The 22,316-nt window shown below is 40.8% G+C and overlaps 1 protein-coding gene across 5 annotated transcripts in view; it reads right to left on the bottom strand.

Moving 5' to 3' along the window:
- The window catches only part of PDE5A (phosphodiesterase 5A), a 708,225-nt gene that overhangs the window by 56,917 nt on the left and 628,992 nt on the right, over window positions 1-22,316 (bottom strand). For all 5 annotated transcript variants that reach the window (XM_085634223.1, XM_085634230.1, XM_085634240.1 and 2 more), the window contains exon 15: window positions 3,312-3,399. In XM_085634223.1, the coding sequence (XP_085490349.1) occupies window positions 3,312-3,399 (88 nt within the window). The remainder of the gene's footprint in view (window positions 1-3,311; window positions 3,400-22,316) is intronic.

Below are 22,316 nucleotides of genomic sequence, written 5' to 3'. Positions count from 1 at the left end.
GGTTTTTTCAATGAACTTCAAAATCTTGAATTTGTTCTTGCATAACAGAAAATCAATGACCCTGGTATGCCAGGAGTTTTCTCCCTGTGTGCCGGGATTATTGAGTGATTTGCCTGCCTAGGACTGCTGTGCCTCACATGGCCATCAGGTCAGAGGTTTCCGATAGCAGAGCCAGTTGAGGCTCCACCGTCAGAAACCCAACACATCCCGACTCTAAATAGAGCAAGGGGACCTCGACTTTGGCCGGGTCTACATAGAGCTGATTAATGCAGTCAGCGATTCCCCTGTAAATCTGGTATGACTGGCTCATCTGAACCTATAATGGATGCTGAAATACCAATGTCTTTATAATGCATTAATTAATGTTGCTGGGTAGAGGAGCAAGACATGCTCATACAGTGATGCTGAACAGAAACCCCAACACTTTTGAGTAAAATGCTAGAAACCACTAACTTAAGGCAAAAATGTGTGGCCTCTGGTCCAGTTACACATTTTTAATGAGGACATGAGAGTACATCACAATGTCATCCATCAACAATACAAGTAATCACATATGTTGCATTATAGCAAATCATTTGCAAAGAAGATATACTTGAATTGATGTTCCAACGTGTTTGACATATTGAATTATACCTGGGAAACACAGTGAATATTCAAGATGTTTTTTACCAATCAGTCCTGAGTGACATCAAATAGAGAAGAAGGGTGGAGCTCAAGTTGTCTGTGATATCATTCAAAACCCTGAGATGAAAACCATCCCTGTTGTTCACTGTTAACCATCTATACTTTTATGTCATGTAGGTCCCACCAAAAGCATCTGCTCCTGCTTTCAAGTACTATGCAGGGATAGAGGTCTAATGGGAAGCCATACAAAACATGGCCTCTCCTCCATGTCGCAAAAAAAACCCCAATACCCTGATTTTCTACCATGCACTCCCACCACCCTCAGCGCCTTCCTTCCACCTCCTCTCTCCTTCCCTCCTGGTGTGCTCTCTGCTCTGCCAGCTTTGCACTGACAGGCTCTGTGAGTGCCCTGCCAGAGCAGCCTGCAATTCTTTTATGAGGTAGCAGCAATGTGTAACAGCTTTTGCTAACCTCTGCTGCTACATCACAGCAGTGATTTACCAGATTTAGAATCTGGTGTTCACGCTAGTGGTTCTCATTAAATGTATGACGTTATTCCGCAGCCTTTTTCCCCACAGGGAATCACAACGCGGTCGTTACAACGACCACGTTGTGATTCTGCATACCATTACTCCGCAAGTCGGAACACCGACTTGCGGAGGGGGGGCGCTGGATGTTGGAATAGTATAATTTAGTATACCAACTCCAGTCTGTGCGGACACTAGGGAAGGTGTTGGATTTTAAATCCAACACCTCCCCCCCCCGGAACAACGACTTGCGAAGTAATGGTATGCGGAATCACAACGCGGTCATTGTAACAACCGCGTTGTGATTCCCTGTGTTGAAAAGGTTTCGGGGTAAACGTTGTTTACCCTCTATGAGAGCTATACCTAATATATAGAATTATAAATGGGTAACAGTGAATTACGGGGATGTTTTTCACTGAGAGGTTCTGAGTGACATGATATAGACAACAAAAGCCAAGCTCGAGTTGTCTATGATGTCACTCAGAAACCTGAGGTAAAAAAAAACCTTGATTTGCTTTTTATAATCTATAATTGTATAATATGTAGGCCCCCTAAATCACCTACTCCTGCTTTCAACTGCTAAGTGGAGTAATGGGGTAGCCATACATAATGCGACCCCTCCTCTCTGTCCCAAAGTAAAAAGAAATACCTGACCTACTGTCACACACCACACCATTCTTTCTGCCTTCCTTTCCCTTTCCTTCAGAACCTATAGAAGCTGTGCTCCCAGCATTCCAGTGCTGCTCCCAGCCAGAGCAGCCTGGAATTCCTTTATGCAGTGGTGCACGGTGACCCTCAACACTGGAGAGGCTTTGAGTGGAACAAGAGCCAAACCCAGTGGGGGTAAAAAAAAAGAAAATTACTTACCAATGTTCTTCTCACCTCCGTCAACCCCCTTCTGAAAACCGAACGTTGCTCTCATACTGGAGATGAGCAGCATGGGAGCAGCGCCAGGATTGGCTGGAGCGGGCTGCCTCGATTCTCCAGCCTGTCCTGTTCTCCACCCAGCTGTCTGAGACAGCTCTGGGAGAGGTTTAAACTGCGCATGTCAGGCTGGCCGTAGCAAGACAGCCGGCCAAAGTGACTTGCGCAAAGTAAACTTTTGAACAGGAAGACCATTCAGAACAAAGGGAGGAAGGGGTGGCATTTAGGAGGTAGACTGGACCAAAGAACATAACCCAGATGTACAGCGCTTCCGGGATGTTGTGTATTCCTTTCAGGTGATGAGGATGCAGGATCAAAGCATCCTGTTATCAGTTCATCAGTGCCTAGCAACACTTGGAAGTTGTAGTGGCTCCTGCACATGCTTGTTCATCATCTGGTTCAGCATGTTATCTTTTTTCCTTTTTTGGTTCTGACTCAGTTTTCTCATTTGTTATTGAGTTAACTGTCCTCGTTGTTGTTTTGTTTGTGTTATTCTTCCTTTACCTACATACAGAGAACTTTGCGTGCTCTGCGTTTGCCTCACATGGGCGTCCTGGAACTTACCATTCGCATTCTGGTTGATGAGTGGCCTCCTCATCAACTACCTTTGCCTTGACAAGGGGAAAGCCTGACAACCGGTTTAATCTTGCTAAAATTCACTCGTTATATAATACTACCCTCTTCAAATGTTTAAAATTATGCGCTGTCTTCATAGAAAACCCTGAGTGTTTACTTCTGCATCCTTCAGAGAGACCTTGCGAGGAGCAGTGTCGGCGCCCTGACAAGACGTCTGTATTTTCCATTTATCCCATTTTCCCCCTTAGTGCATTCTAGGACCATATATATATACGTACTAGTGTCTCCAGAGCGATTCGAGAAGGTTTGGGACTATTGGCTGGCTATCCTAAAACCTTTCTCAAACCTTGACAGAAAATAACCATCTTCCTATGTGCAGCACTGAGGCATTTCATAATAGTAGTGACCAGTCTTGAAATATATTGGTAAACCATCCACAACAACCCTCCTCTGGAAGCACCGGAAATTCCCCCACCCCCAAAAATAACTTTAAGGGTTGTTTTTAGTATGCCACTGCTGTAGGCAGATATAAGAAGGATTGTGTTACATTTACTCTGTTCTGTTCCACATCCAATAAACAAGTGACAGTGAAAGCAAGGACTAAGTCATGATGACTGACTTGAACCAGAAAACAATAATATACATGGGTTAGGTACTTACAGGACTGTTTAAGATCATCAGACACTGGTCAAAATGGTGATTCTCCATTATGGAATGGCAGTAGAGCTGAGCAAGTGGATGTTCACTCCTGATGAAAAGAAGAAAAATACCCACCTTAACCTACAATCACCAACTACAGGTCTTGTCATATACATGGCTTTGCACTGGTACAAAAAAAGACCAAACACTCTTTTGCACTGTTTTACTGCTTGCATAGTGGGGGAAAGCTCACACAGTGTTTACCCCATTAAATATTGCATACAGGATCAAATTCAAAATGTTTTCATTTTTACAAGCCGCACACACATAGGTTGAAAAAAACACCCTTTGCTGACTACCTGCATAAAACATATATGCACCTTTGCAAACAGTGCAGCATGCGCATAACATGATTGGCGCACACTTTGACAGACTGAGTCTGAGTGTCAGATTTGTGTATGGGAGCAGTTACAGGGTATTATTACAAAACAACAGGTGAACTGTGTAGAGTGTTGCTGAATTTTCCACACTATTCCTTATCCTGAAAGTTATTCAAAGTACATTGGCATGGCTTTGAACACAGTTCGTAATGCAGCTCCCTGTGCCCTCTTCTGTGTGGGGGGGACATCCTAGGTGGCCTTCAACCCTTCATGGGACGGAAGCCCATTAGCACAAGGACATTGAATGAATGTGTAATATGGGAGGGTCAACGCCCCCCCATCATATTCTGCGGGGGGGGGGGTCATTTTACGTTACACCACTGTTTGAACATGTCAGGAAAGCAACATGATGCGGTTAGAATGTTTAGGAAAAGTGTCCAATCCAGACCTTTCTAAAAAGCAGCCTCGGCCCAGGGCCGGACAGGGAACTAAAACCGGCCCTGACAAAGTGCTCGGCCGGCCCCCCGGGGTTTGGGGGTGCGGCCGAGGTCTTTGCCAGGGAAGGTTTGCGGCCGATTTTGTTACTGGGCCGATTTTGCAGCTAAGCTGCAAAAACGACCCTGTAACAAAAAAGGCCCCCAAGGGCCCAAAACCAGCCCCAGCCCGTGCAGCGCACCGGGGGATTGCCCGATGCACGCTGTGGCCAGTCCGGCCCTGCCGCGGCCTGGGTAGGTAAGAGCGATGGGGCCAGGTGAGGGGGATTGCGACAGACGACGACGAGGAAAGTTAATTATTGTGCACAACTTCAAACTGCTTGCTTTCTAAGAAATGCAGGACAGGTTCTGAATACCTGAGTTGCAAGCGCAGAACCTGTGGGAGCGCCTTATAGTTTCTCATATATTGTATGAATTCTGGAGTGGGAAGTAGACTGCTACCAGTCTCCCTTAAATCTTCCTTCTTCACACTTGGGCTCTTCGTTCAATTTCAGTGTCTAAAAACATTAGAATCGCAGAAGTTTTATTTACATCGCCCATTCCAGGTTACTCTCTGGACATGCGAGCTAATAATTAGTGTTAGGCATTTTTTTTTAATATCCCTTATCTTTATAACATACTATGCACAACAGCAATGTTAATCTGGCCCTTAGTGTTAGGAAGAGGTACGCGCCACTCGTTCTGTTACGTGTTTACGTATACGAGGGGACTAACATTTGATTTCAGGATGAAACCACAATAAAAGTCGGCCATTTTAAAAACAAACTAGGCTAATGTGTTTCCGTGCTCCTGTTTCTGCTTCTTAATCCTTTCTTGGTTCCGGAGCAGTGCTTTAAATGGGTCGGTACTATCCGGTACTGAGTACCTGCACTTTTTTATTTTGAGAGGGAGAGTATCTGCATTTCTCAAGCGAAATGCAATACTTTTAATTGGAGAGTACCAGCAATTCTCAGAAACAAGCACTGTTCCGGAGTAGCATGCTACTCGCCTAAAAGCGCTTCAACACCTCATCAGGGGTAGTAAGCGCTATATAAATGCAAACCTTTTCCCTCTTCTATCCCTCCACTGCCCTTTTGAATCCAAATAACAAACTTGACCTATCCGCCGCTCAAATTAATTTCATATTTCACTATGCTAATTCACCACTAATCCTTTATGGGTTCCGGAGTAGCGTGCTACTCGCCAAAAAATGCTTTGAAGCCTCGTCAGGGCCAGTAAGCGCTATATAAATGCAACTACAATACAATACACTTAAGTTAAAATGTATGTGACAAAACAGCACACGGTTAACAGAATGCATTGAATTTCCTAATAACATCGCTTTCGACTACGTTTTTTTGTAATCTGCCTCACAACTTGGGATATTCTGAAATACCAAGGGGAATTTAAAATAGAGAAACCACGTTTTCCCCAACTGGAGCGTCCTATTTTTTGCTGACAAGCTTTATAAATCAACTTGTGTGCCACAGGACTAAAGATGTTTCTATTTCTACAACGCACTGCTCTCTCTTTTGACACAAATCAAACATCTAGATCACCTAATGCAATATTTGAAGTTACCAAAGAGAAACCGGTGGTTTGGTTTAAAAGTCTTTTGACTGTAAAATAAATCTTTTTCTGGAAATGCAGAGTTAAAGATCACAAAACACTCCTCTGCTCATAGTCTCAGGGTAAGTAAGGCGTCTTCCAGAACAAACAGAGCAAATCCTGTTTTTTAAATAAATGAAAATATTTTTCTGCATATAAAACAATTTATACCCGCAGTGCTGGGAATGTTCTGTTTCTTTTGGTCTTTGCTTAACTATGTTTACTTATGTCAACTTACTGCACTCTAAATGTTTTTGGAGATAATTTTGGCACTTTAGCCTCCTGTCAGTGGGTTGTTCTAAGGCCTAAATGATTTAAGTTTTGATTGTTACTCAGAGGAACACATGGAGTCTATTATATGATGCGGAGAGAAGCAATATATTTTTGTCCTGTACTGAACTGCTGTGCTGAACATTTACACATCTCCGTATATGAGCAAATGTGTATTGAGAACACTATTTCGTTGTAAGGGTGTCATGTCCGATGGATGTGCCAAATGGGTTTATGTGTCCATGTACCATTGGTCATGAAAGATGCATTGTGACTGTACATTATTGTCTGCAGAGTGTTGTCTGTGAACTGTGTGCATAGATGGGGTGTTGCTCAATGATGATAGTGTATGCAAGTTTACAGCTAGAGAGAGAGAGAGAGACAGCGAATGACACAAAGGAAGAATGCATAACTGGAATGACAGTTTGCGTAACTACTGAGAGTAGAGGCAGAAGGATGAGGCTGTCTGCAGGAGTTGCACTCCAGATGGGAGCTCTGACCCCAGAGACGAAAGCAGTAGAAGAATATAGATAGTGGCCTAGCAAGGGAGTGTTACAGTTGAAGCTTTTTTCTGTTCTTTCTCTCTTTCGTTTCAGGGCCTAACAATGGCTTTACAACTTGTCACTTTACTCAGTTTCTATACTTCACCCACAGAGACATTGGTCCTCCTCTGGACCTTGCTTTGTCCCAGTGAGGGGTGAGAAAGCAGGGTGTCGAACTGTTGGCCACCTAATGAGGACCAATAATTAGTAGCCAACTCACAAATTAATGATTACATTAAAATTCAATACTGTCAGAACTGTGCTATAGACAGAGTATTGCAATTGGAAGACCACACCTCCTAAAGAAGTCCAATCTAACAAGAATCATACATAACAGAAGCTCTGCTTTGGCTACGCAGAACAAGAGCAAAATAACTTTTCTGAAAATGATCTATGACTCTCTCTATCATACATTTGAAATAAGATAGTTGTAAGCACAGTTTCTATGGAAAGAACTTTAAGACACATATTATAAAAGACAGACACATTTTAGATAAATGTGTTATTGTATTAAAGATTCAAAATCTTTGCATGTAAGTAATATTTGAAGCAGTTCTGTCTTGAGTCTTACAGCACGCAGTATAAAACCACACATTTAGTCAGGGTAAATCTATTGCTGAATAAGAGAACCCATAAAGAGGATGGATGGCTGGTGAGCAAAGGTGAGAGGACGATTTAGATGGGTTCTCTTAACAGGGGAAAAGGAATCAGATTAGAGTCCGCTAAGGAAAAGTGCATGGGCAAGGGGAATGAAGCTATAATTAGGAAAGTTCAAGTCTGGTCTCAGACAGCTCCAAATCGTCCAGCAGCCAAGCCCATCAGCAAAGGAAAAAAGGCAAGGGCATGGAAAAAGGTAATCAGGCAGGCAGTCAAGTAATGGAGAAAAGAGGAAATAAAAGGCTCCCTCCTCCTAGGAAAGTCATTTTATTTACTCCAAATTGTCCATTTGTGACCTCAGCTGTCACCATACAATGATCTGATCGTCATGTGATCATTCTACTGCTCATCAGGTGCAGAATTGATACTCCAACATATTTTCCCATGTCGCTCATGAGAAACAACTGTCTATTCCGTCCTCACAGGTTAGTTGCCAAAGAGGCTATTTATTTTGTTGCTCTTCATGTATTAAGTCAAAGGGGCAAGTTCCCATCAATTCACTCACAATTAAGTACTGAAAAAAGTGTCTATTGATTTAAATAGAACAGATAAAGCAACATTTGAGGAAACGTAACAAAGTGCATTACACCAGGCTATGAAATAATGAAGCCGAAAGAAAAAGGCAATTCAATACATTTAAAAGTCAGATTTTTATTTAGTAAAATAAACGTTTGTAAATAATTGTAACGTTTGTCAATGATTATTGCATAATATTTTTCAACTCTAATTATGGCCTTCTACCCAAATTACCTATGTACAAACTATTTCTACAAATCATTATAATAAAATTGTTTTAGTTAATCTAAGACCCTAACAATATCAAGTATATCTGCTGAAAGTTTCAATCATATACAATGTAACATTTCATTTGCACCAGTTTTACATTTGCTATGGAGCATTATAATGAAGGCAATACAGATGCTAGGTTTCATTCTTAATATTTGCACATTCGTATGTAAGACTCATTTGTCACATAGATATGCTGTTTCATATTAATAATTTTATTTTGTATCATAGAATTCTTTTCCATCAATAATCTTTCATTACGACTTTGTTAAAATAATAAGGTAAATATGTTAAATTAATTATTCTAATATTCCTGCTATATCTACAAATCCAAGGACACTTTTACTGTGCTGGTACTTCAACTCTTCTCAGTTTCAGTGTTCTAGACATGTGCAAAGTGCACATTAGAGTTTCATTGTCATAACTGTTTTTTAGCTTTTATGCTGCATCAAGCCCCCGTCTGATGGCAAATCAAGCAATCACACTTATCCTAATCAGATCATCACAAATTACAATTTTGTTGTCATAAGCCTTTTTCTTCTGGACTCTTCCAGAATTTTACTTTCATCAAAGTATTTACATTGCTTATCTTCTAGTTCAAGATCCAATCTTGTTCTTTTCACTCCCTGTATATTATTTTTATACCTACAGAATTTGATAGATAAGATCATCAGCATTATGCACAAAAAGATCGCCACTAATGGTCTCAAGATAGAAATCACTAGTCCATTACCTAAGTTACCCAACCAGTGGCTAACTGTTGACAATCCTTTTCCTATCATTTCCCAGGCACTATCAGATGTTAACCCTTCCAAGTCTCTGTTTAAATCTGTAATATTTTTTCACAAGAAGGATGTCTAGGGCAAGGCGGTTTTACTTAACCATTGATCTTATTGAAATCATTTGAATATTAAAACAGAAAATCCTCCAGTTCTACTGGTGGCTAATTTGTCAATCATTGAAGAAAGTTTTCTAATTTTATGAGCTTAATGCTACTCCTCCAGAAGGTATTAGAGCTCCAAATATATCACCCACTATCTCATTTGCACTCACACCCGTCTTCCTTCTCCCTTTCTGCTCTTTTAATTCTCCCTCAATTTGTTTCACATATATTTTTGGAAAAACAATTCCCACGTTACAAGTTCCATACCATCTATTGGGCAATATATAAAAAGCATTCTTTCTACAAATATAATACACTCCAGGAAAGATAGGATTGAATCCTTTTAAATATCTTCCCCAGTTCTTATAAACATCAAATGCATGTTCAGATTCCCTAAAACCTACAAATTTTGTATTATTGTTTGACTTTTTTCTATATATACACACAAAGCTTTCCTTTATGTTGCCCGCATAAAGCTAATGTAGCCATTTCTTTTGCTATTTTATGTTCTTCTTCAGGTAAGTTCCAAGGAGTTAATTTAGAAAGTGGAATAGTTTTAATGGTGCATTACTTTGTCTACTTTCTACTAAATCTATGAATTTCTTTTCAGCTCTCCCTAGCTTACATGTTAGGTTATTTCTCTGTGCATAAGCCATCTCTAAGGATTGAGCTGGTCTAAACAGATAGCCCATAGTCTCAGGTAGTGAAGCTTCAAGATGTGGTTTTAAGTTATTTAGTACAGGAAGTTCAGAAAAGATCAGATCTTTATCTGAATAATAACAATACAAATGATCAGTGCCATAAAACAAACTAGTCAATACACTGCTAGAAATTCCATATGTTAATGGTAAACTATGGTAGGTAACACCTTCAGCAACTGATGCAGGTAATTGCATACATAAGTAGCAATCACTAGCATCCATTGTGCCAATGGAGTCGCTCAGTAAACTAGTGTAGACATTTAGTGAACTATCAGTTTTCGGAAAATCAAGAGGTAAAATGTTGTTATTCAAAAAAATAGAATAAGTGCTATTAGTTTTGTCAGTTTTGAAAGAAGTTGTAAGCTTAGAATCTCCTATGGGTACTCAATGTGACAAGTTTAAAATAATAAGCAATGCAACTAATATCAAGGCAATAACAGAAAAGATTCCTGCATATACACATTTGCATCTAAGAGAGATTTCAGTGTTAGACTTCATGGCTTTTCCCAATTCAGACCGTTTGACTAAAAAACATAAAAAAATAGCAGCAAGTTGTTTGAGCAGTTCAACAAAGTTCGGCACAAATATATCAAAGCACAGTTCAACAGTTCTGTTCAGTATGGAAAAATACACAGATCAGCTTCGTTGATGAGTATATTTAGGATAAATTGTGCCAGTCCTTCAAGGTGTAAACCAAGATTAAAATTCAAATACACAACAAAGTTCATTTTAAGGAGGTTCAGGTGGACTAGTATTGTTAAAGGAAAAGGTAGATAATTCTTGTTCCTATTCGTTTGCTGCCAGATAAGTCCATTCAGGAGATGAGAACTTTTGGCTGGGTTACCTCACTCTTTTTGATCTCCTTACAGCTGTTGACTCATCATCACTGTCACTCTGATCAGACTGCTCAGAGCTTTCAGGAATGGTTTGTGGTACTCGTCCTTCCATCAGGCAGTTTCTCAGTAACTCACCTGTTCTGGGCCTTACGATTTCCGGGTACAACTTACTTTATTGCTGCACTGAATACTTCATTAGAATCTGTATTTCTCATAGTCAATTCTACTGACTGGAACTCTTCGGTACCAACAATAGTTGATTCTCTCAAATACCCCTCAAGTCAATCGAGTGCTGTCCCTCTGCTTGCTAGCCCCCAACAACTTGACTAACCTGCTCCCTCTGTCTCACTGTAACCACATGCACATCCGGAACAGGTGCTGTTGTATCATTAATAGGACATGGGAGTTTGCGAGTATTGGAGGGGTGTACACAATTCGGAAGACCTCCACACTTCACAGCAGTGTTTCTGACCCGGATCACCTGGTAGGGCCCTCTCCAATGGAGTTCCGAGCACGACTTCCGCATGTGCTTCTTCACCATTACCCAGCCACTAGGACTGAAATCATGACATTGCTCCTGTTGAGTCGCAATGTCAACCTCTCCGACCTAGCGAGACAGAACGTACCACATCAGCCAAACCTTTGCAGTAGTCCAATATTAAGTCATCTGCAATACAGACGAGCGCATTTGCAGGAACAGCTGGTTGGCTCATCACTCTGCCTATGATGACTTAACGGGGCAACAATCCTGTCCTCCTGCCTGGCATACTTTTCAGACTCATCAACACAAAAGCCAATACATCGAGCCACTACAAAGACGATGAAGAACACACCTTCGCCAATCTGGATATCAATGTGCCATTATCCTGCTCCATGAGTCCAGAAGCCTCTGGACGGTAACTGCAATGGAGCTTCTGCTCAACTTATAATGCTGCACATAACATTTTCAGGACCTCATTGTTGAAATGAGTTCCTTGGTCGGACTCAAGAGAAGTCGGAAATCTAAATCTTGGATTCAACTCCAGTGAGACTGTCATTTCTTCGTGCAGGATAAGCATCCAGCCATTTTGAGAAAATGCAAACAATGACCAAAAGATATCTCAAACCACTGCAAAGCGATATCTCAATGACGTCCAATTGCATTCGGTTAAATGGACCTCCCAATCTCCCTACATGACTCATTGTAACTTGTGTTTTTCTTCCAGCATTTTGTTATTGACACACCACACATCGATGACACAGATTCTCAGCAATCAATCAGAATCTGGGCTTAAACCACACCTGTCGATAGAAGCGCATCATTGCAACTCTTCCTACATGTACAGGACTATGATAATGTCTAGCCATGCATGGTAACAAACTATCAGGTAATCCAAGTCTGCCATCAGTGTAAACCCAAACTTCGCTTTCCCTTTTGGTGCATCCAGCTTTCACCCAACTTTGCTGTTCAGCTTCTGTCACTTCTTCCTGCAATCGCTTAACCGCATCTCAGATGTCTATAGCAGTTAACAACAAGTTGCAATTTGTGACGTCTGATGTTTCATTGACCAAACCCCTATTAAAGGTATGAAAATTAAATGCACAATATTTGGCAATCTCGTCAGCGTAGCTTTTTGCCAATGGTCATGTAGTCAGTGCCTTGCCTATGAGCGACGCACTTAACTACTGCGATTTGGGCAGGCAACCGTAGGAACTACAAAAGGTTCCTCTCCGTTTCGTGTGGGTGATCTGGAGAAAGTCATGAACCCACGCTTTGACCACAATTGCCTCAAATCATGTACGACTCCAAAGCCATACTGACTATCGGTTGAGAATGTCACCCTGAGTTGATCTGAAATGCTGCAAGCCTATGTCAAAGCAATCAATTCAGCAACCTGTGCTGAATACACTCCTTGCAACCATGACGCTTCAACAACACCTGCAACTGTACAAATGGCATAAGCAGCCTTTAGATTTCCTTCATTGTCTCACAAACAGGAACCATCAACAAACAACACATGATCAGATTCAGGTCAAAAATTCATCATGTAGGCTTTGTGCACAACTCATTCACATCCAAGCAATCATGTTCAACTTACTCAGTTACAATATAATTTCCAGGTAGCTGCAATAGAATGGATGGATTCAGAATTGTGCACCTTTTAAGGGTTACATTCTCAGTGCCCAAAAGAATTTGTTCTTACCTCGTCAGTCGACTATTAATTAGATACTGTGTCCAAGTATGGGTCGACAGTATTTCCACTGAATGGGGTACAAACCCAGTCAGTGGATGTTCCATGACTATGCTTTCACACAGTTCAAGATTCACACAAACAGATGCAGCTGCTTTCAAATATATAGGCAAAGCTGAAGCAACAGGGCCAAGAGTAGCCAAAATAGGCGACTGGCCTGCAACTACTTCCATGCATTTGTGTCAGTAGTGAAAGAGGGCAGCCTTCCCTTTCACCACAGAACAACACAACGCACTTGTTATAATCAGGCTTTCCCAGAACCGGTGCCCTACAAAGGCATTCTCACAACTCAGTGAAGGCAGTCATACAGCTGTCCTCCCAAGGTACCAGATCAGACATGTCTTTGTGCGTCAACCTCTGAAGAGGTTTTTCTGTTAAAAAAAAAATTCAAATCCATTGTCGACAGTAGCCCACCATTCCTAGGAACATGCGGACTTTCTTTTGGGTAGTTGGCGGACTCATATTAAGAATCATAGAGATTCTTGTGACACTTTCCTTGTTCCTTTCTCAATGAGATATCCTAAGTGCAGGACATCTGTTTGGCAAAATTGCATTTTAGTTGGGGATACTTTAAGTCCATTTTCAGCCAGATGATTTAAAAGTGCAATAGCATCAATCTTACTAGGTTCCTTAGTATTGGATGCTACCAGCAGTTTGTCAATATACTGTACTAGCACTGAATGATTTGCCATTACCAGAGACTCAAGATTCTTTTTGAGAATCTGGTTAAACATTGAGGGGTTTTCCATATACCCCTGTGTGACTTGGCACCATGCCAAAACACGATTTCCGAAACTGAAAGCAAAAAGGATCTGACTTTCCCCATGCAAAGGAATAGAGAAAAAAGCCTGGCACAAGTCAATGACTGAAAACCTTTCGGCCTTGTGTGGAATCTGAAAAAATATCACTGTTGGATTTGGCAACATGGGAAAACAACGGCATTCACCATTTATAAATCATGAACAATGTGATCCTTGCCATTTGGCTTCTGCAGGCCCATAATGATAGAGTTACATGGGCTCACCATTATCTCCTTTAGGATCCCTTGCTCATTCATTGAGTCGATCACAGGATATCGGCATTAGTATCGGGAGTCAAATTGTATTGTGGGATTCTCGGTTATTCTGCAATTGGTATGACAGGGATTCAGACTGGTTCAACACCTTTGTTTAGTTCGGTATTTTTACCCGTAAAGTCACAGACTTTAGGTAACATGGTGTCTCTCAATTCAATGGGCAAATCATCTCTCTTCAACAGAAGGTACATTGTCATGTCAGATCTCTGTAGGGCTACATTAAAAACAACATCCTCATCATTTGTATGAAATTCAATACCTTTTGGGGTGCAACAGAAACATGTTAAATTCATTATTCTAGTAATTCTGCTATTTCCACAAATCCAAGCACATTTTTATGGTGCTGGTACATCAACTTTTCTCAGTTTCAGTGTTATTTTTCTAGATATGTGCAAAGTGCACATTAGAGTTTCATTGTCATAATTGGGTTTTATGCTATGTAAAGAATGATCAGTTTTTACGCTGCATCAGGTGCCATAAGTTCCAATGCAGTCAACAAAAATGTTTTTTCATCACTCTCCTCGGGTTTTAAAAGACAACCATATTTAAAGTCTTGACACACCCTGGGCCTTGGTGCCATTGCACCTATTGAACTATTGCCAGCTATGCCAGAGAGTCGAACTTAATATCACCTACACAAGGTGGATATCAGGGGGATTCCCACTAAATATAAGCTTACCTTGCAAGGGAGGGTTAGCTACCAAGGATGACTTGTACAACAAAATTCTCTAAGGTGGCTATCAAGTGTAGAGAAAAAAAATGTCTGTACCCATTCCTACATGATTAAAATTCACCACCATTTTGAAGCCTATTGTGACATCATTCAATGGATGGTCCTTTAAATGAACATAGGATTGTTGTCCTTTGACAACAATCAAGTGCAAGGCTCTCATTACAAGTGCCCCAGAATTCCAATATCATACTTCAACCACCCACAGCATTGTGACCCTAGTGTCCTTAAAATTCTGCTGTTTTTCTATTGGCTTCTGTAAGTCACCTTAGCAGACAGGGGCCCATTGGTATCAGGAGGCTCCCTCACCCATGTTCACAGGGGTCATAGAGTACAGTTGCCAGCATAGGAAGGAAAGTGTTTGTAATGAAGAGTAGAGCATATTACATATCTGACCCTTAAATATATGTATTGGTCATTTGCTCACTGGGAACTTATAACACACTCATACATTTAGAGACAATACCTCATACATAAATGCTCACCACATAAAGACTGCATTAAGGAAGTCTTCCACAGCAGGATTCCTCAATCAGGCAAGGACTCCCACTGGGCTAAGGAGGTTGAGACAGGTTCAGGAAGCAAATTTTCTTGTGGATAAGATAAAGTACAGGGCTTTGTATGCGGCACCACCTAGCCGATCCCCCACATCCATATTATGTCTAGTGACAGACTGGCTTGTGCAGAGGAATTTTATGTAGACAAATCACATGTGCCAATTTGATTTGTTAATTTGTAAGCTTTTCTAATTCAGATTTGTTTACACCTGATTGATTGATTTGTTTAAAAAAAAAAAAAACCTTAGTGATTCTGGCCTCTACTACTTCAAGCCCAGTTTTCAGTACCCTACTGAGGAAAAAATGTGTATGTACCATAAATATTTTACTTACTTGGCTATGCCCCTTTTTGTGCAACTCATTTGACTAACAAGTTCTATAAATAAGCAAAAGGCAGAAGGATTTGATGAATTGTGTTTGCTGGCTGCCTATAACTATTCAAGGGAATGTTTTTTAGATTCACATTTTTTTTAAAGAGTACTGTATACAAATGTGTAATTTGTGACATTGCTGGTACTAATGCAGCACCTGACTCCATTTTTCTTTCAACTAATTTATGTTTTCAAGTTCGGCTTACGAGGTGTTTAAAGGACTGTGATGCATAAAATAAACCTCCCCCACAAAACAAAAAACTGCAAAAGGACGCGAAAATACCAGGCACAGGTAGCGTACAACATTCATATGTAATACAGAATGTGAACATAAGTTGGTACATTTTTGTTTTTGGCAGGGATACCTCTACCACACTGCAGATGAAAATTAGGTGTTTCCTGCAATTTGTTGCATTTATTCCCTTTTCCGTGGTTTCTGTGGTAAACAGCATGCTTGTAATATAGCCTTATAGCCTGCTGCCGAGAGCTACACTGGTTGTTAAAGGCAGTGAAGACATGTTTGTAATATAGCCTTATAGCCCGCTGCCGATGGCTATGCTGGTTGTTAAAGAGTGTGAATCCGAGTTAAAGCAAGGGTGAAGGCCTTAAACAACAGATATTCCCCCAGGCAGAAGGGCTATAAGGCTATTAGAACATTCAACCCACTAAGGGTAAAATGTTCTAAATTAAAAGGGAGAAAAATGAAGACAAACATTACAATGTTGGAGTTCAAGGCTTATACCAGCCATTATAAGCCCAGAGCCACTCCATTGTCTTCAATGCAGCTCTCAACATACCAAAGTTCTAATCTGTGTAATGTGCTGCTTTGTGGGAAGTGACCAAGGCATTATCAACAAGATTCGGATCACTTTGCTACCCGCTGTTTGAGTGATGAGGATGATTCTGCAGTATAGTCTGGTTCAGTATCTGGAATTAGTGGCTTTATCAACCTCCATTTTTTTCCAGGGTTGGACTGAGAGCTAAAAAAAAAGCAGCCCTGAAAAAAAGTGTTCATAACAGACCCATTCTAATAAACCAATAGAGTATCGAATATGTGTAGCAAATGAGTCCGACCGTCTCCAATAGCATTTGCAGAGCCAAATACTTGTCACACTTGTCTACAAGACCAATGAGGGGCAGATCAATCATTTTTAATGCAACGCAGCACAGCAACCACATTTGCTGCGCTGCGTTGCACTGGGGAAACAACAGTGCTGAGCCATATCTACTATACTGGCCTGCTACTGTTGTCATCCCCTGAGCTGGTGTTCTCAAATGCCACCTTGCCTGACATGCACTGCCTAGCACAGGATTTGTACTGGGAGCATACACTTCCAATACAAGTTCCTTTATCTAGACAAACTTAAAAGCATCACATGAACTGACTGTGTACGGTGTACTGCAGCACATATGCAATAAGTGTTTTGTTTTTTGAGAAATGAAAAGAGCTCTTTTTGTTAGCACCTGCTTCAAGGAAATATTAATTTTTAACATAGAACCTAGTCTGGCTATCTTACTAGATTGGGCTTTGCATCAGAAATCTATGGTTATTTGCATTGGTTAATTTCAGTAATACCCCCATCATGCACAGTAATGCAAAGAAGTGCACAGGGGGAATAAATGCAACTTTCTGGCATAAAACACATTTTACGCTGGATAGTTAACACCCATGAGAGACTTTGTGTTGCTTTTCATCAATTTGGGAAATATGGCGCAGATGAAAATCTTAGTGAATCTAGGCCCGAGTGCATTAATTAACGCTTGTTTGCCGAGAGGATAGCTGATGATCCCTTCCTCCATTCACCGCTAACAGCAGCCTACTGGTGTTCAAACTACCAGGGGATTTCCATGTCTTACATATAGCTAGTGCAGCTCTGTTTCACTCAATTCCTGTAATACCCTTTTCACATATCTGCAAATGCAAACACTGAGCACTGGAATTAGGAAGACAACTGCTTTGTTCTGAAATGGCAGTCAGTCCAGTCTAATGTTATCAGAATAGTGAGAAGTGGTGCCTGTAGAAATGATTTTTGTGGGGTGAACTCACACTGAGCCACAGATAAAACTGGAGGGGGCCACTTACAAAGTGTAATTTTAAAGTGTGTGTGTGTGTTTATGTATATATACTGCTTGTGTGGTGGGAGGGGTTGGATGGAGAACATCGCTGGAGGCCAGGATTTTGCGGCCAACCCCACCTGCTGCACAGTGGGAGTTGGCCTCCCGCATGTGGTATAGCAAACGGCCTGACCTCCAGCCAGTTCCTGCACCCAACTCTCTCTCCCCAAAGGCCAAAGTCTAGGTCCTGCGACGAACATGTCGCTGCACACAATCAAAGGCAGTAAGCAGTGTGTGAGTTGGCTGAATATGATTTAAAAAAAACTCCAGAAATTCACTGAAAAAAAACAAAGGTTAGGGTGACATATTTAATCAATTAGATCCTTTACATTAAAATAAAAAACAGATATTCCAGAAAAAAATAAAAGTTAAATTGTTGTTATAGTTAGGCATGGTAAAAAGATCTTAGCGTAGATGAAAAAACCTAGAAATTAACAGAGAAAAAACAAATGCTTAAAGTGACATTATAGTTAGGTGTTAAAATGAGCCAAAAACAAATCTTAAAGAAAAAAAGACACTAAAATTCACCATTTACTGAGCTAACTATAACTTGCACCTCCGCTATGCACTGCTTAGAACCTCCCAAATTACATCACTCATGGAATTTTAAATGACATTACTGATGACACCTCAACTGAGCTCATACACACATATAAATGTGTTTATTCACTGAAAAAAACAAAGGTTACAGGGACGTTAGAGTTAGGTTCAGATTTTACACACACAAAACCATAGAAATTCAGCAGTTATGATTATAGTTAGCTCAAGTAACTATAACTCGTGTCCTAAGGTAACTTTAACTCGCACCCCCGTTATGCACAGTTTTCTCATCAAAACGCTTTTTCAATAATTTCACTCCAAATGTTGCAGTGTTATTATCAATGGTATATAACTCTCTAAACAAGAAGGACCTCTACTTTGGGGTAATACAAATTAGAATAAATCCCCCACTTTATAAGTGGGCCGGCTGGTCCCACATGGGTTAGAAGGGAAAAGAGACAGAAAAAACGATAAACAGACCCTAAGAGGGGGCTAGAAATTATAGTGTCGGAGTGACCTCTAAAGGTAAAGAGCCTCTTTGGGAATCCCGAAGGGTCGTAAATACTGCTCTCACCCACTCAATGAGTGGCATGCTTCAACAGCCTGACGCAGATCAACATCCAGGGAGGAGCGCAAATAAAAAATACAGAATATAGAAGAGAAAGAATTTTAAAGGTAGGGATCCCTATTGCTGAGAAAAATCTAAAACTGTCTAAGTGGGTATCCGAGACCTTTATTATGGATCCCACTTGGAAGGATTAAAAAGGAAATTAATACGGGTATATGGGAAATGTAACGTCACCATTACCCTATCTGCTGTTTCTGCCCTAGATTGCCACTTGGTAGGGTTGATGGCATTCGTCCAGATACAGATCGCTAAAAAAAGTCCTGGTATTGTTCCCTTCTAGACTAATCACTAGCTGGTAGGGGACTTATGGGTGGCAATACTTGCCCTTTTCGTAGACACACATTGTCTGCATACCCATCATACATATACACATACACTTTCATACGAAGTCAGATTTAAACATGTAGGTGCATATATTGCCTCCAGCAAATGATACTTTGCAGTGAAACGTTGTTGGACAAATTAATGTGTGTGGCAAGATGCCATGTCTGTTTTTTTCTGTGTCTTCTCCCAGGACACTCAACATCTGTGTTGATGGGCCCTTGGGGGGAGTCTGGGGGCAGGACAAATGGAGCTGGAGCAAAGGCTTTTCTTGAGACGCCAGTAGTGGTGAGCTGTGAGACGGACAGCGTTTGCTCTTGGATTACAATCGCCTGCCCCATTTCAGATTTCCTAGGATATGTCTGCAGAGGAGATGACGCAGCTCCAGATGTTTTCATGAAAACGAGCTTGAAAATAAGCGTAGTAATAGTTTCAGGTTTCTCATTACTTACTATTGGTAGGAAATGAGTTTTTGGTCGAGGCATGCACTTTTTGCACTTTATTATTGTTCAGAAGTGCGAACACTATTTCTGTCATGGTTGGAAAAGATACGGGAAAAAGATATTGGGGAGCTTAAGGAGAAGGCCCCACAGTCTTATGAAGTTGCTAATGGCCTGTTCTAATAGATGCAGAACTGAGTTACACATTTAAAAACATCTTTGGCTTGTCCCTGAAATGCTAACAAAGCCTGGTAAGGATTCCCTGTTACAAAAGTCACAACGTTCTCAGCATTCTCAGGTAGAGAGAAGGAATTGTAAAGAGGAATGGTTCAGGGATGCCCCCGCCAACATTACAGTTGGTTCTAGCAGGTGAAGCTCTTCCGTGCTCATTGACAAAGCAGCTAAGGGATCACACCCTCACGGTATACAACTAGTGCACAGAGAACAGTGGTATGGCATGGGGGGGCCCAGGGGAGGTTGCCCCATTGCGCAAAATTCTTTAGGGCAGTTTTAGGGGCGCACAATTTAAACAAGGGCGCACACATTTTAAAAGAAAAGTTGAAGAATACTTGCCTTGCCCCGGGAGCTGACCGCCACCCACACTGGGGCATTCACTCACACTCATGCAGACTCTCAGACTCTTTCAGAGAGTGTGAGCAGAACTGGTTGCTATACTGAGTGGGCAAGCCAGGTGAACCAGTCAACAAAGGTAATATTTAGCAAATGCGCAAGCAGTTAAGTCTCCCATCAACTTTGTTTTGTGTCTCTTTGCTCATAATAGAGCACTCAAGTGACAACCTCTATAAATGGTCCAATTAAATAGTCTACTATTAGCTTTTTATTACATTCTTTATTCTGCTGTCTCTAGCAACATTTAATAAAAATCTATTTGAGGGCCAAATCAGTGGTCGTTGATTTGTAAAGTTATTCAACTAAATATTTTTTTTCTGATAAAAATGCCATCATGAAAAAAGAGTAACATATAATTACAATTGTAGTACCTGTTTGCATAGATTTATGAAAACATTCCGTACACCTCCATAAATACATTACACTAATCCATACTACCATTCACTAACTGACTAGTTTTAATGGATGTTAAGTAAGCAGCATAGCCCAATGAAATAATAGATGCACAACACATTTGAATGCATGTATATTCTATCTGAGAAATATTTCTATGGTCATTGCTACTGGACAGACCAACAACACGTGAACTGACGTATAAACAAATAAAGTGGTACAGGTATCCTTCCTCTCTGCAAGAGGTTATTCCATGCACAAGATGCAGTTATATGCATGAGAATTATTAATGCCATGCCCACTAAATCACTGTGTATGGTACCTTCAGGAACCCAGCTGATGAAAGCTTCAGGGCCTTCAACTAATTCCTATTGATTCATCATGGCCAGTAGAAGTTGAACTGGACACATACACAGAAAGTTTCAAAAGATACCACAGTTTGACTTTCAAACCTAATTTCAGAATCCAATATTGACAGGTCCCACCATGTACATTACACCTTAAAGAGATCAAAAATCCTTCCTATTCATTTCTTTTCCCAGCAATGAGCTTAATATTGCATTAAGTAATCTTTAAACCAGTGAGATTACTAGACCTCTGTTCGCTTTCACTAATCAGTTCGCTATTCAGACAAGGCAATATCTTTTAGAGAAGTGACACCAAGCTCCAGTCTGACAGGCAGCATTACAGAGGTAGAATTGAGCACCAGTAACTCGTTCTTAGCTTGACATGGTTTAGGGACAGGGTACAGCAAACTATCCAGACATATTGGTGGAAGCCTATATATAATGCCTGGTAACATTTTACAAATATATGACTTTCGTAAAGATAGGACCGACAAAGATCCCTATCCATATTTGAATCTATCCATCTAGACAGGCCATCATAGCCTGCACATATGCCCTAACCTATTTAATGTGCTTTGTTCAGTGTGAGAAACTGTAGAACTTATGCCTAAATCAGGTGTTTCGTTTCACTACTTCTTGTTTAACACCACCAACTCGCCGCCATAAATCCTTTACAATCCTTATGCAAACCACCAACACCTTTGTTTTACTAGTAGTAGAAATTAGATTATTTCTCTGCAGTCATTATCCAGAGTTTTCACCTGCCTCTGCAGGTCTACAGCCTTTTGATCTAGAATTACCACATAACAACATTTACTGTGGTCTAGGCTATTTCGGCTGAAACCCCTGTGCCTTTCAAAATTCCGCTGGTAAATCGACTAATCATGGACGAAAAAGGTCAGAAGCAAAAAAGCCCTTCTCTAGGAACAAGGATACTGGAAGCACATTAGCTCCCCCAACGCAAATGTGTTTCCTCCTACAGGAACTTGACTAAAGTTACGAGCCCCTGATGAATTATTACCCTCTCCAGCTTGAGCCACATTATATTTTGCTGGTATTAGGAAAATGCAGCCCAGAAGTCCAGGAGACAGCACACAAGCTATTGGCCATCCTGATCTCTGGACATCCGCTTCTTCACCAAGGTAAAACCATTGGTAGCCAGACCCAACCTGCTTTAGAAGATCACAAGATTGCAATCTTCTCCCCAATCCAGTCTTCTATCTCATACAAGGTCAATCTTGTAAACATTTTTCAGACATCAAGCTGAGATATGTCTGTGCACAATCAGATCCAATCTATCATCTTTAAATATCAAAGCCATACCAAGAAGTATGTTTCACAGAACCTTCAAATATGAAGCTCTATACTGTCAGAAAAATGTTTGGTCCTCTATTTCAGATTTTCTATTAAGATGTTACTAAGCAGATTTTCTAGGCGCCAGGCAGGGCTACCATAGAGGCCCTCCATAATCCACAAACAAGTTACCATATCTTTCCTGATGTGTTCCATCAA

The sequence above is a fragment of the Triturus cristatus genome, chromosome 2_1 (assembly GCF_964204655.1).
Source record: "Triturus cristatus chromosome 2_1, aTriCri1.1, whole genome shotgun sequence".
In the NCBI taxonomy this organism is placed as follows: Eukaryota; Metazoa; Chordata; class Amphibia; order Caudata; family Salamandridae; genus Triturus; species Triturus cristatus.
This window is presented reverse-complemented; position numbering and strand designations above follow the sequence as displayed.